Source organism: Lissotriton vulgaris, unplaced genomic scaffold, assembly GCF_964263255.1.
Source record: "Lissotriton vulgaris unplaced genomic scaffold, aLisVul1.2 SCAFFOLD_616, whole genome shotgun sequence".
Lineage (NCBI taxonomy): Eukaryota > Metazoa > Chordata > Amphibia > Caudata > Salamandridae > Lissotriton > Lissotriton vulgaris.
The window spans coordinates 132353-147941 of NW_028251520.1; the positions used below are offsets into that span (position 1 = coordinate 132353).

General features: G+C 45.5%; 1 protein-coding gene across 1 annotated transcript in view; it reads right to left on the reverse strand.

Annotated features, from left to right (window-relative positions):
• Nucleotides 1-605: 605 nt before the first annotated feature.
• Nucleotides 606-15589, reverse strand: part of LOC147662858 (uncharacterized) — a 60060-nt gene continuing 45076 nt past the window's right edge. Inside the window, exon 2 of the mRNA XM_086950845.1 lies at nt 606-4839. Coding sequence (XP_086806971.1) covers nt 3292-4413 — 1122 coding nt within the window. The 5' untranslated portion in view covers nt 4414-4839 and the 3' untranslated portion in view covers nt 606-3291. The remainder of the gene's footprint in view (nt 4840-15589) is intronic.

Genomic DNA, 15589 nt, shown 5'->3' on the forward strand with positions numbered 1-15589 from the left:
GCTGCAGTCTCTTTGCAAGAACCTTGCCTGAGTTTTCCCCAAACTCATACATTAGCGTACGAAATTGAAAATATTTGGCTGCTAAATCTTGATACAAAGGTTCTAACAGATTAGACTTAGCTATAGTGACCGCTTTCTGACTATTGGATACATCGTGGCCCAGGCGGATATTATTACACAATTCAAGTTCAGCTTGTTGCAACTCTTCAAGTCTATCTTTAGTGTGTTGCTGTGCTGGTTTCCAACGGTGGGAGGCAAAGTTTTTAGTTTACCCACGTAAAGCCACTTTAAATGTATCCCAGGCGATAGAATCAGAAGAGGTACCCCTATTAATATTAAAGAATTCTGGAATCCAAATAGCCATACGCTCCTGATATTGCTGATCTATAAGGAGCTTGCTCTCGAAAGTCCATGGCCTAATTTGGTTAGTAGGACGGTCCCATGAGAGATCAATAATTATGGGATTATGATCGGATATGGTCCTGGGGGCAACTTCAATGTGTGCCGAAGAGGCATTTTGATCCGAAAGAAAAGCATAGTCAAGGCGTACCATTTTATTACGTGGGGCAGAATAGAATGTGTATCCACCCATATCCTGATGGTGATAGTGCCATAGATCTATAAGACCATGGTCCAACAAAAGAATTTGGAGAGCCTTGAATACTTGAGGCTTTCGGCCCACATAGTTACGACAAGTTAGGAGATTGATTTGATTAGAAAGATTATTATTAAAGTCGCCAGTAAATAATATTGGATGGGGCCATCCCACTAATTCCAAATTTAGGCTCCTGAGAACTTGCGGATCATCTAAATTGGAAGCGTATATTGAGCAGACTGATAATGGAGATCTGTTAAGCAAGAGTTCAATAATTGCCCATCTTCCAAAATTATACACCTTCACCCTTTTAATAGATCCAACCCCATTCTTCAGGAGAATAGCTACACCCCTGATTGTAGATGTTTGTCTAGAACAGGCAACCAACTCATATCCAGGAAATCTTAACCAGCTACGTTTAGTCCACGGGATATGAGTCTCCTGTAAGCAAATTAGATCGACCTGTAGAATTTGGAGAATCTTGTAAACCATCCTACGCTTCTTGGGATCATTCAAACCACAGATATTCCATGTGACACAGCGTAGCCTACCCCACCCCATTCAAAAAGTAGAAAAACCAACAACCAGCAAGACTTGATTTACTAATAGTACTGTACAGAAAAATTACTGGACCTCTGAACAAGAATATACATAGTGTACACAATATTTGAGTCATTAGCGCATCAATCATGTTTCCTAAACACAAAAAAGATACTAGAAACAGAAACAGCCTCCTGAGCCCCCGCCACCAAAACACCCCCCCGAACCCCCCTAAACCACCCCCCACCTTCCCAACACCCCTCGCCCCCACCCCCCATGTAGAGCAACAGGACCATGGTCCTTTTGATGGTCAGGTTGGTGAGACCCACTTTCTCCCGGAACCGGAGACCCCCCCCCCTCCATTGAAGCACTACGGAAGACCTGACCGCCAGATAAACAAAAAAGCCAAAGAGAGAAAATCTAGCAAACTATCTGTCAGGTCATCTAAAGTCACTAATCTCTAAAGTCACTAATCTTTAAAGTGAGCAAACATCCCATCCCGAGTCAATCCGAATTTAGTGCAACAAGTTAAATTAAATAAGGCAGTTCAACCTAGATAGTCCCAAGAAACTCCTTGGCTAATATCTCTGATGTAAAGTATTTAGTCTGACCTTTACAGATCACTTTCAACATAGAAGGAAAGAGTAGAAAGGCTTGAGCACCCTTAGCCTGGAACAAGGGCATCAGCTGACGAAGGTGCCATCACCTCTCAACTATAGCTGGACAGAAATCAGGCTGCACAAAAAATTGACATCCCTTCGCAGTCCGCTTTTTACCAGGTCTGGCGAGATCAAATATTTTCTCACGTGCGAGAAAATTGTTGATGCATATCAGGATGGCACTTTGGGAAGGTTTTATTGGTACCAGAAGCTGAGGTTTGCCGCTGCTGAAATGGAAACCGGTGTGCCCGCTATATTTCTAAATTCCAGTCCCATTGTGTAACTTCTGGGAACGCCTCCGAAAAGAGCTCGACTATGAACTGCCTAGCATCTTCGCCTTCTATATTTTCTTCGATTACTAAGACTCTTAAGTTGTTTCTTCTCGCTCGATTTTCTAAGTCTGTGAGCTTCCATAGGATATCAGTACGTTGTTCCTTAAACTCTGTTGTGAGTTCTTTCTGGGCCACCACTGCATCCTCTAACGCCGAAATCCGCTCCTCAGCTTCCCTAACCCTGGAGGCAATGTCAGTACATGTTTTCACCACTCGGCGCAAGGAGTTCTGCATTCTACGGCACGCCCCCTGTGTACGAATGTTCTCCTGTCTTATAGCCTCGCTGTGGGTGATGAGTTTGGTAAATTGTTGAGAGGGTAACTTCCTCAGAGGTTTCTGTTGACGAGCCAGAGGGATTGTCAGGTGTAGCTCCACTGTTCGTTACAGCTTGGTCTAATACTATATTCTGTAGGCAGGCGGTATTTATCAATCCCTTGGGGCAGGGGGCTTTACGAACTGTATTAACAGCGCTCGCAGCATTCACATCCTTAGAAGCCTCATTAAGGCGCTAATCCCCTGATTCACTGTCGTAGTCAGACCATTCAAGTTCAGCATCAAACTCCGGATCCTCCTCCGCTGATGAATGATCCGAAACTGAATAAAATGTATCTGTGGCCTCAGTGCTCTCTGGCCCCCTTGAATCGAGACCAGACTCTGGAGTAATGACTGTACCATTCGCAAACAACAGATTAGAGCCTTGCTCCCGGAGAGAGACCGAATGGGCATCAGATTGAATACATGGCTAAACTACAGTTCCCAGCATACATTGAAAAGGAGGTATAGGTGCACTAGACATATCACTTGAATTTTGTATAAGAGTAGCACCTGAGTTGATATCGTGTGGAATTTCTGATGTAGTATTTATCTTTGCCTAGTAATAAATATCTTGTTGCATTATGCACATTCATGGGTTTCTCTCCTACGTGGACTATCTGATGTTGCATAAGATGCTACTTTCTAATAAATGCCTTCTCACATTCAGGGCAGTTGAATGTTCTCTCTCCGGTGGAGATTTTCTAATGTTGCTTCAGCTCTCCATTGATTAAAAATGATTTTTCACATTCTGTACATTGGTATGGTTTCTCCCCAGTTTGGACCTTTGATTTTGCTTTAGCTGTCGATTTGTTATACATGCTTTGCCACATTCTGTGCATTGATATGGTTTCTACCCAGTGTGGATTATGTGATGTCGTTTTAGATCTTTGTTTGTTATAAATGCTTTGTCACATTCTGTACATTTATATGGTCTCTCCCCAGTGTGGAATTTCTGATGTAACATTAGATGTGCCTTTGTAATGAATGCCTTCTCACATTCTGCACATGTATATGGTTTCTCCCCAGTGTGGATTTTCTGATGTAACATTAGACGTGCCTTATTAATGAATGCTTTGTCACACTCTGTACATTGATATGGTTTCCACCCAGTGTGGAATTTCTGATGTTCCAGTAGATATGACTTTCTAAGAAATGCGTTGTCACACTCTGTACATTGAAATGGCATCTCCCCAGTGTGGATTTTCTGATGTTCCATTAGATGTGACTTTCTAATAAATGCTTTGTCACACTCTGTACATTGAAATGGCTTCTCCCCAGTGTGGACTTTCTGATGTAACATTAGACGTGACTTTCTAATGAATGCTTTGTCACACTCTGTACATTGATATGGTTTCTCCCCAGTGTGGCCTTTCTGATGTTCCTTTAGATGTGACTTTCTAAGGAATGCTTTGTCACACTCTGTACATTGATATGGTTTCTCCCCAGTGTGGATTTTCTGATGTCGGTTTAGCTCTCCATTTGTTTTAAATGATTTGTCACATTCTGTACATTGATATGGTTTCTCCCCAGTGTGGATTTTCTGATGTCGCTTTAGGTCTCCATTTGTTTTCAATGCCTTATCACAATCTGTACATTTATATGGTTTCTCCCCAGTGTGGATTATGTGATGTCGTTTTAGATTTTTATTTGTTATAAATGATTTGTCACATTCAGTACATTTATATGGTCTCTCCCCAGTGTGGATTAAGTGATGTCGTTTTAGATCTTTATTTGTTATAAATGATTTGTCACATTCAGTACATTTATATGGTCTCTCCCCAGTGTGGATTTTCTGATGTTGCTTTAGATCTCCATTTGTTACAAATGCTTTGTCACATTCTGTACATTTATATGGTTTCTCCCCAGAGTGGATTTTCTGATGTCGCTTTAGCTGTCCAATTGTTATAAATGCTTTGTCACATTCTCTATATTTATATGGTTTCTCCTCTACGTGGACACTCTGATGCTGCATTATGGCTTTCACGGCAGAGAAAACTTTTCCACAGTCAGTCGATCAATATGGTTCTTCTCCAGTATAACTTTCTGATGTTGCACTTGCTTTGTCTCCCTAATAAATGCGTTGCCACTTTCTAGATATTCATACGGTTTCTCTTCTGTGTGTTCTTTCTGATCCAGGTTATCTCTTCCTTCGTAGTGAGAACCTTATCAGACTTGCTTCAGTATGTCAGTGTGTTATTTTGTCAATGTTTATCAGGTGAGCCCTAAGAGCCAAGTACAGACCACATTGGGCAGTTTGGATTTTCTGCTGTATTAAGACTTTGGCGAGGCATTAGCCTTCAATGGAAGAAATTTTAAGGTGCACTGTTTTTACATCACTTCCTACACAACTGATGTTTAATTCCTTCACTTTTTTTGTTCATTACTGCATTTATTTCACCTGTTGGAAAAAAAAAACACTGGATAAGCTTAAATGGTGGGTCCATCATGAAATTCTATTGGCATTTAATGAGACATTTAATTCACCACATAGACAAGTGTGCTGAAGAAATTCTAGATTACACCTTCAATGTAAAGATGCCATAGGCAGAGCAAGGGCATATGATCCTTTCTTGACGCCCTCCTATCGTGGAGTGTGGACTCAAGGAGTAACCAAAACTCCAGTTGAGTCGTTTGTGTAGCACCACAGTTGTTCTGACAGCGGTTCTATGTAGATCCAAAAGAGTCGGATTTGATGGGGCCAGAGACTCAGCACTTACGTCCAAATGGGCCTTATTTGTGAGGGAAACTTCAAAGAGTAGTTTTGAAGTACACCAGTATCGCTTTCAATCCCAGCACTCACTCCAGACTACCAAAGGGAGTAATCATTCCTTTATATGGGGACAGTCTACTACCCTGTGAAGGGTAAGAGTGGGCCCCTTTCTCCCATCTGCCCAGAAAGACCCATCGGGATGCAGATGGATGCAGATAAGTGCTAAATCACACCCAACCCTTGCAGTGTCTGTGGCTCTCTAGAAGGAATACACAAAGGGGTCGGTCACCTAGCCCAGACGTGTACTAGAGACAGGGTGTAAGGCACAAATAGCAGTACAAGCAGAGAAAAGTCCACTTTCTAAAAGTAGCTTTTCTAAAATAGTAATGTTAAATCCGACTTTACCAGTAAGGAAAATGCTACTTACCAGTATGCATCTGTTCTTGGCATGTAGAGCTGCAGAGATGTACACTTAGCATTAGATCGTCACCTGGTGGTGGGCTCGGATGATCGCATGTTGCAGTCATCTTGGAAGAAGTCTTTGTAGTCACGAGATAGGTGACTCCTCCCTTGGACGATAGGGACTGTGGGCATCGGCTCCATCCTTAGATTGTTTTTCGCCATGATGGGAAATGACGGAGTTAGTAGAAGTAAAGAAAAAAGATGTCCATGCGTGTGTATCTAAGTAAGATAAAACTGGAACAGATACAGGTCCCGGGGAGGCGGGAGGGCGCGCATAACTCTACAGCTCTACATGCCAAGAACAGATGCATACTGGTAAGTAGCATTTTCTGTTCGAGGCATATGAGCTGCAGATTGTACACTTAGCATCGATTGTGCAGCAGTGTCTCTCCTAGCGGTGGTCACCTGTATCTGTTGCAGTAGTTTGAAAGAAAGTTTTAAGGACAGCTTGGCCTACTGCAGCTTGCTGCTTGGCTTGCACATCAACACAGTAGTGTTTAGTGAAGGTGTGTGTTGTAGACCATGCTGCAGCCTTGCATATGTCCTCTAGGGGGATGTTTCCTAAGAAAGCCATAGAGGCTTCTAGTTTGCGTGTTGAGTGCGCTCTAGGAGGAACTGTTAATGTACGTTTTGATAGCATATTTGTATACATTTTACAATCCACCTGGCAATCCCACCTTTAGAGATGGGGTTGGCTTTATGAGGTGGAGAGAAAGATACAAACAGTTGTTTTGTTTTTCGAAAAGACTTAGTCCTATCTATATAGTAGAGAAGAGCTCTTTTAACATCTAATGTGTGTAGAGCCTTTTCTGCTACAGAGTTTGGGTTTTGGAAAATCACAGGTAATTCTACAGATTGGTTTAAATGAAAAGGAGTTCTGACTTTTGGATTAGTTCTTAAAACCACTTTGTTATGATGTAGTTGTAAAAATGGTTCTTGTATTGTAAATGCTTGTATTTCACTTACTCTTCTAAGAGAGGTGATAGCAATAAGAAAAGCTGTTTTCCACGTGAGGAATTGCAGTTCACATTTATGTAAAGGCTCGAAAGGGGGTCCCATGAGTCTAGTAAGAACAACGTTTAGGTTCCATACTGGAGAAGATGGCAACCTGGAAGGGATGATTCTTTTTAATCCTTCCATAATGCTTTAATTGCAGGCACTCTGAAAAGAGACAGATGTCTGTTTTGTAAATATGCTGCAATTGCTGCAAGGTGCAGGCGTATGGATGAATATACTAAGTTACACCTTTGTAAATGTAAAAGGTAACACATAATATTCTGGATGGAGACATCCAGGGGATCAATGTGGTTATTGTTGAATAAATGGCGAATCTCTTCTATTTAGCAGCATACCAAGCTCTGGTAGTAGGTTTCCTGGCCTCTTTAATAATGTTCATACAGTTTGGTGGTAGGTTAAGATAACCAAACTCTAAGACTTCAGGAGCCAGATTGCCATATTCAGTTGATTTGGGTCTGGATGTCGGATGGCTCCATGGTTCTGTGTTAGCAGGGATGGAGTTAGTCGTAGCTTTTGGTGTGGAACTAGAGATAGTTCTAGCAGTGTGGTAAACCATGGTTGGGTGCCCATGTGGGAGCTACTAGGATTAGTTTGAGAGACTGTTGTCTGAGCTTGCGTACTACTAATGGTATTAGTGGTATTGGCGGAAAAGCGTATGCAAATCTTCCTGACCAGTTCATTCATATTGCATTGCCCTTGGACAGCGGGTGTAGAAACCTGGCGGCGAAGGTTAGGCATTTTGCGTTTTCGTGTGTGGCAAACAGATCTATGTCTGGATGACCCTGCTTGTGAAAGAATGGTTGAAGAACCTGTGGATGTAGTTCCCATTCATGAATTTGTAGTGTCTGCCGACTCAACAGATCTGCTTTCTGATTGTGAACTCCTGGAAGGTGCTCTGCCAACAGATATATGTTCTGTGGAATGGCCCATCTCCAAATGTTCTGTGCGAGCTGGGACAGTTGTAGCATGTGAACAGCAGCTATATACAATGATATGTGCTGGGAAAATGGTTCGCTTCTGTTTGTCGACGACGTTTCGACCTTCAAAACAATGTGGAGTCTCTTCAGGACTATTGATGAAGGGACATCTAAATGGGAATGAAATAAAAAGAGCATATGGCCCATATACCGGCACAAATGCGGAAAAAAGAAAATAAAGGCAGTTGGATAAAAGGTACCTGAATTTATGATTGCGCAGCCTTGTGAAAATGATGTGCCACACATGAAGAATAAAGGGCTTACTCACATGAGGACGCGTCTGGGTACTATGATTGTGAGAAAAGAAGCAAAGAAGAATGTTGCAATTACTGATAATTGGACAATGTGATGTTTATAATCAAATACAAGTTTCACCGAGGTTCTTACCTCAATGTGAGGACAGGCTGTCAATCCAATAGGGTATGTAGGTAGGCCAGAGGGGCTCAATTAATTTTACGTCACAGCCGTAGCATTGTAAAATCCCTTTGTTGATTAACAACGACAGTGCAATGGGAGTTTCTCTGGCAATTCAAATAATAATGATACAGAGGTCAGTATGCTAAAAGAAGGGCTGAGGGCAAGGGCTAAGCGGCCTGGATGAGCCATTACTAACCGTGGAAGAAGATTAGAAAAGCGGGACAGTGCTCCGCGTGGATTCAGAAAAAGCAGCGTCAGTCAGCTTGATCGGGTACAATGACAAAGATTCTCATCCAGAGAGGTTTGTTATATACAAGGTTTCCCGCTAATTTTGCCAAGGGAAACAGGCAGACCTAGCTAAGGAAAACTGCTCCACCAAGCAATCCGGGGCTACGGTTCCGTGATCAGTAAAGAGGGAAAAAAGACCTCAGTGGGAGGTGGAGAACTAGAAGGTTTGGCACAATTGTGGTGTTGCTGCGCTAATGACAGTGGTGAATTCTGTTAATAGGTGGAATTAAGGCACAATATCGGTAATGGGCACTTAATAGGGAAGAAAAGGTAAAATCACATATATATTTTATATATTTACAAAAATTCAAATTTCGCCGGTATTTGTAATATGCAATCACGCATGCTGAACATTGTATGCGTGCAGACATTTCACAGTTGGAATTCTTAGTTAGTGAACACGTATTTCATGAGAGTGGATCTAATATATACAGTTCAAATGTCACTGCAATAATGAATTAAATAAAGCTGTTGGAGCAAGCATAGTCAGGTGTCAGATGACATACAGGTGTATTCAGGCCACAATTGTTATATCACAGACAGTTGTTTAGCAAAGGGTAGTGACATATCCTCTCCATTCCTCAGCAGAATTAAGCCCTTCATTTATTAAATTAACCTTGTCTATCCAGCGGCATTCATTCAGAGTATCTGAAGGATGTCACCTCCTCTTTCTGGAAGAGTGGCGATCTCAATTTCTTGCCACTTTATTTCATCAGCAGTATGACCTTTTACATTGTAATGAAACACAAGTGGTGTGTTTTTAACTGATCTGCGTATACGGCTGCGATGTTGGCCAATGCGAGCCTTGACCGGTTGCTGCATTTGTCCAATATAGAGGAGGCCACTTGGACACCATATGCAATAAACAACATTCTTTGTATTGCAGTTAGAGAATAATTGTAAATCGTATTTTACACTACCATGTTCAAATGTGTTGGTATTGAACGTGAAATTGCAGGAAACACAGTTGCCACATTTGTGGTGTCCTTTCCTTTTGGGTAGGCCCCATGCAGTAGTCAGTGTGTTTGTCCTGTTGGTGATTAAGTCTGTTGATGACCCGACCAGATGATCTTTTAGATTTTTTCCTTGTTTGTAGGCAAACAGAGGTGTGTCTATTGTAGGATCAATACTCTGGATAATATTCCAATTTTTGGTGATCAGGTTGCAGTCTTGATTGGTGTGTGTGCCAAGGGTAGTGACACATACAGTCTTGTTAAGATTGGGTTTCTCTTTTGTCTTGAGAAGTTCTTCCCTGGGGCAGTGCCAGGTGCGTTTGAGAGACTTTTATACAAGTTTATTGGGGTACCGTCTTGTGACTAGTTTGGTCCTTAGTATCTCCACCTCTCCCATGTAGTCTGTTTTAAGGGTGCAATTGCGGCGTGTCCTAAGGAATTGGCCCGGCGGGCAGTCCGTCCCTTAGTGCTCGTGGATGTTGACTTTGGTATGAAATGAGGGTGTTCTTTTCAGTGGGTTTCCTATGGAGGGAAGTGTATAGTCTCCCTTTGTCATGATTGATGTTTAAATCAAGGAATGAGATGGTGGATTTATGTGCTGTGGATGTAAATGTGAGAAGGGTCTGTAAATTAATTACTATGAGGTGGCAACTACTACCAGCAGTGCTCTGGCACCAGCATGGAAGCAGTTGTTGTGCCAAATCTTGCAAATACCTATATGAACTATGTGGAGCAAACATTTGCTCTCAACATTGACAATGTGTACCGCTCTAACATTAAATGTTGGAAGCAGTACATAGATGACATCTTTCTGATTTGGACAGGAAGTGAGACAGACTTTGACAATTTTGTCACGTACCTCAACACCATCCAGAACCATCTCACATTTACATCCGTAGTACATAAATCCATCATTGTATTCCTTGACTTAAATATCAATCATAACAAACTAAGACAAGACGGTACTAAGGAGGCACAAACAAGCCTGTTAACGAATCAGAAGTCAGCATGTACGAAGAACATTGACACACGCCGATGACAAATATGGGCAGGGTTTGGCTTCTATTCTCGAATACAGCATGCCTCGCAGAGCAGCGCATGAGCTGCCCAAGCTCGACCTAAAAAGGCAGATCTCCTTTTCTTTGTTTAAACTGCACCTGCAATGGGGCTCTTTGACCTGCCTTTCACCTTGGCTGTTGGCTCTGGCAGCAGACATGTCAAAACTCACTGTAATTAGTTACTACGTCTAATTGTGGCCAACAGCAATAAGAAAACAACAGATCTAATCTACTGTAATAATGTATTAGATTCCAGCTGAGGAGTCACTGTGCCCCCAGCAACATACAGTAGAGAATATGAAAGGGAGGTCGCTGGACAGAAATGTTGATGCGACCTAAATAAAGTGAGACTTGATATATCCCTCTCTCTTTCTTCAGATCTTTTTCCTCTGGAAATTCTTCTTCAATAGCTGATAAGGATGCACTTATTGAAACACATTTACTTACTGCACTGCTTAAGTTGCTATACGACAACATGAATATATCTAGGATTTACCAGAAATCATATACACGGTTTTAATACTTAAGCTACATAACATTTTGGCTACAAGCGAAAAACAACTGATTGTTAATACTAAAGATTTCAAGTTTTTCATTAACTAGATGCCACAAAAGTTTAAAAAAGCACTGAGGGAAAGAAGATGGAGTGCATGACCAAGAACTGTAACATAAATAAAATATCCCTACCATTTGTAAACAGTATATTGCAACTCACTGGGAGGTTCATCACTTTATCTCGCAATATCCTTTTAACGTAAACCAGGGGGCAGTTCACAAAGTATTGACACATTTCGAAATATATCAGCAAATGTGTTCTATTATTGTCTGTTGCAAATTCCTTTACCACAATAAGTAGTTCTGCCTTCTACATGGTACAGTTGTGTACAGCACCCAAAGAGACTGTTCCCATGAGGCACAGAGTCAGACTGATTTGCATATGGCCATGTCTGAACTGGGGTGATGTGGAGTGCAAAAAAACGATGGATTTAGGCCCAGATCTCTGTACTGGGGTGAATGTATGACATTGATCTGCATTCTGTCCATTACCTGTGGTTTTTGCATTTGTCACCCCGAGTGGGATGGGTATGCTCAGACGTGAGTCCCATGCACTCCGCACCTCTGGATTCAAGCAAGCCGGGCTGAAGACAGCTGGAATGCCAGAAACCGGTCCTCGGAAGCTTGTTTCCGGTCCAGGGAAGGCATGGCTTGGCAGTTCGGGCTGGACTGTTCCCATGAGGCACAGGGTCAGACTGATTTGCATATGGCCATGTCTGAACTGGGGTGGTGTGGAGTACAAAAAATTGATGGATTTATGCCCAGATCTCTGTACTGGGGTGAATGTATGACATTGGTCTGCATTCTGTCCATCACCTGTGGTTTTTGCATTTGTCACCCCGAGTGGGATGGGTATGCTCAGACGTGAGTCCCATGCACTCCGCACCACTGGATTCAAGCAAGCCGGGCTGAAGACGGCTGGATAGCAAGAAACCGGTCCTCGGAAGCTTGTTTCCGGTCCAGGGAAGGCATGGCTTGGCAATTCGGGCTGGACTGTTCCCATGAGGCACAGGGTCAGACTGATTTGCATATGGCCATGTCTGAACTGGGGTGGTGTGGAGTACAAAAAAACGATGGATTTATGCCCAGATCTCTGTACTGGGGTGAATGTATGACATTGGTCTGCATTCTGTCCATCACCTGTGGTTTTTGCATTTGTCACCCTGAGTGGGATGGGTTTGCTCAGACGTGAGTCCGATGCACTCCGCACCACTGGATTCAAGCAAGCCGGACTGAAGACGGCTGGAATGCTAGAAACCGGTCCTCTGAAGCTTGTTTCCGGTCCAGGGAAGGCATGGCTTGGCAGTTCGGGCTGGACTGTTCCCATGAGGCACAGGGTCAAGCCTGATTTGCATATGGCCATGTCTGAATTGGGGTGGTGTGGTGAGCAAAAAAACGATGGATTTAGGCCCAGATCTCTGTACTGGGGTGAATGTATGACATTGTTCTGCATTCTGTCCATCAACTGTTTTGCTTTTGTCACCCGGAGTGGGATTGGTATGCTCAAACGTGAGTTCCATGCTCTCCACACCACTGGAGTCAAGCTATCCTGGCTGAAGAAGGCTGATAACCAGAAACCGGTCCTAGGATGCTTGATTCCGGTTCAGGAAAGACATGGCTTGGCAGTTCGGGCTGGACTGTTCCCATGAGGCACAGGCTCAAGGCTGATTTGCATATGGACATGTCTGAACTGGGGTGGTGTGGAGTGCAAAAAAACTATGGATTTAGGCCCAGATCTCTGTACTGGGGTGAATGTGTGACATTGTTCTGCATTCTGTCCATCAACTGTTGTTTTGCATTTGTCATATTACCAAAAGCCAAACCACAGAATGCTTGAATCACATAGTGTTTAAAAAAAACACAGATAGGAATTCCTTATAATGACAGCTGGTTGACTCCAAGAGGAAGCTTCAGATCTTGAGGTAAAGCAAATGGAAGTTCAATCAATCAATCAATCAACAAAATTTGTATAGCGCGCTACTCACCCGTAAGGGTCTCAAGGCGCTGAGGGGGGGTTGGGGGGGGGGGGGGTCGCTACTGCTCGAACAGCCAGGTCTTGAGTTGTTTCCTGAAGGAGAGATGGTCCAGGGTCAGCCGTAAGGGAGTTGGGAGGGAGTTCCATGTCTTGGCTGCCAGGTAGGAGAAGGATCTTCCTCCGACGTTGGATTTCCGAAATCGTGGACAGAGGCGAGGGCGAGGCTGGTGGATCGGAGCTGGCGGGTGGGTGTGTAGAATGTGAGGCGGCTGTTGAGGTACTTCGGGCCCATGTCGTGGAGAGCCTTGTGTGCGTGGGTGAGGAGTCTGAACGTGATCCTCTTGTTGACGGGGAGCCAGTGAAGGTCTTTCAGGTGGGCAGAGACGTAGCTGCGGTGAGGGTTGTCCAGGATGAGTCGTGCTGAGGCGTTCTGAATGCACTGGAGTCTTTTCTGGAGTTATCTGTGGTTGCAGCATAGAGGGTGTTCCCGTAGTCCAGACGGCTGATGACGAGGGCCTGGGTGACCATCTTCCTGGTTTCGGTGGAGATCCATCGGAAGATCTTTCGGAGCATGCGCAGGGTGTTGAAGCAGGATGATGAGACGGCGTTCACTTGCTTAGTCATCGTGAGGGAGGAGTCCAGGATGAAGCCCAGGTTGCGTGCGTGGTCCGTTGGTTTGGGTGCGATGCCCAGGGCAAGGGGCCACCAGGAGTCGTCCCAGGCGGAGGGAGATGGTCCGAGGATGAGGACTTCCATCTTGTCTGAGTTCAGTTTCAGATGGCTGATCTTCATCCATTCTGCGACATCTCTCATTCCTTCCTGGAGGTTGGCTTTGGCGGTGGCGGGGTTGTTGGTGAGGGAGAGGATCAGCTGGGTGTCGTCGGCATAGGAGATGATGTTGAGGTTGTGTTGGCGGGCGATGGCTGTGAGAGGGCTCATGTAGACGTTGAAGAGGGTGGGGCTGAGTGAGGATCCTTGCGGGACGACGCAGATGACTTCGGTGGCCGCGGATCGGAATGGGGGGAGGCGGACTCTCTGGGTTCTTCCGGCGAGGAATGAGATGATCCACTCCAGTGCCGCTCCTTGGATTCCGGTGTTGCTGAGGCGTTGTATCAGGGTGCGGTGGCATACGGTGTCGAAGGCTGCTGAGAGGTCCAGGAGGATGAGGGCAGCCGTTTCCCCGTTGTCGAGCAGGGACCTGATGTCGTCGGTGGCTGCGATGAGGGCGGTCTCGGTGCTGTGGTTTGCTCGGAAGCCGGACTGTGAGGGGTCGAGGGATCCGTTGGTCTCGAGGAAGGCGGAGAGTTGTCTGTTGACGGTCTTCTCAATGACTTTGGCTGGAAAGGGGAGGAACGAGATGGGGGCGGATGTTCTTCAGGTCCGTGGTGGGTTTCTTCAGGAGGGCGCTCAGCTCAGCATGTTTCCAGCTCTCCAGGAAGGTGGCGGATGCGAAGAAGCTGTTGATGATGTTCCGGAGTTGGGGTGCGATGATGGAGTCGGCTTTGTTGAAGATGTGGTGTGGGCAGGGGTCGGTAGGGGAGCCGGAGTGGATGGTGTTCATCATGCAGGTGGTGTCTTCGGTGCTGACAGGAGTCCAGGTGCAGATGGTGGTGGTGGGGGGCACTGGTTCGGTGGTTGGTAGTGTGGTTTGTGCGCCAAAGCTGTTGTGTATGTCGGCGATCTTGCAGTGGAAGAACGAGGCGAGAGAGCCGCAGAGGTCTTGCGAGGGAGTGATGTCGGTGTTGCAGGCGCTGGTGTTGAAGAGCTCTTTAACGATGCTGAAGAGCTCCTTTCTGTTGTGGGTGTTGTTGTCCAGTCGTTCTTTGAATGCTGTCCTCTTGGTGGTGCGGATCAGCTGGTGGTGTTTGCGGGTGGCGTTCATGTGTTCTGCTGCCTGGTCGTGGCGCCAGGCTTTCTCGAGGGTGCGGAAGGTTTTCTTGGAGTTTTTGAGGTCGTTGGTAAACCACGAGGCTTTCCTGCTGCCGGGTCTGCTGGGAGAGTTCTTCAGTGGTGCGAGTTCGTCGGCGCAGTCGGTGAGCCACTGTGTGAGGTTGCGGGCTGCTTAGTCGGGGTCCTTCGTGTTGGTAGGCGGGTTCTGGCTGAGGCTGGTGGCGAGCTGGTCGACGGTGATCTTGGTCCAGCTTCTGCGGGGAACCTGTTGCGGGTGGTGGTGGGTTGTGTTTCTCCTGAAGTTGAAGTGGACGCAGCTGTGGTCTGTCCAGTGTAGTCCGGTAGAGTGGCTGAAGGAGATGTGCTTGCTGGAGGAGAAGATGGGGTCAAGCGTGTGGCCGGCGTAGTGGGTGGGGGTGTTCGCCAGTTGCTTGAGTCCGAGGTTGGCGAGGTTGTCCAGCAGGGCGGTGGTGTTGCAGTCCTTGTTGTTCTCCAGCTGAATTGTGTGCGTGGTCCCGGGGGTCTGTAGATGAGGGTGCCTCTGAGGGTGGTCTTGGGGTCTGTGTGGATCTGGAAGTGAAGGTGTTCGGCGGCGGTGAGGGTGTCGTCGGAGTTGGTCGTGATGCGGTTTGGTGTTTCTGTGGACGATGGCGATGCCTCCTCCGGTTTGGTTGACGCGGTCCCTCCGGGTGATCTTGTAGCCATCCGGGATGGCTATGGCGATGTCGGGGGCTGAGGAAGCGTTCATCCATGTTTCCGTGAGGAAGGCGACGTCTGGTGATGTTGGGTCGAGGAGGTTCCAGAATTCCACGGCGTGCCTGTGGACGGAGCGGGTGTTGAGGAGGA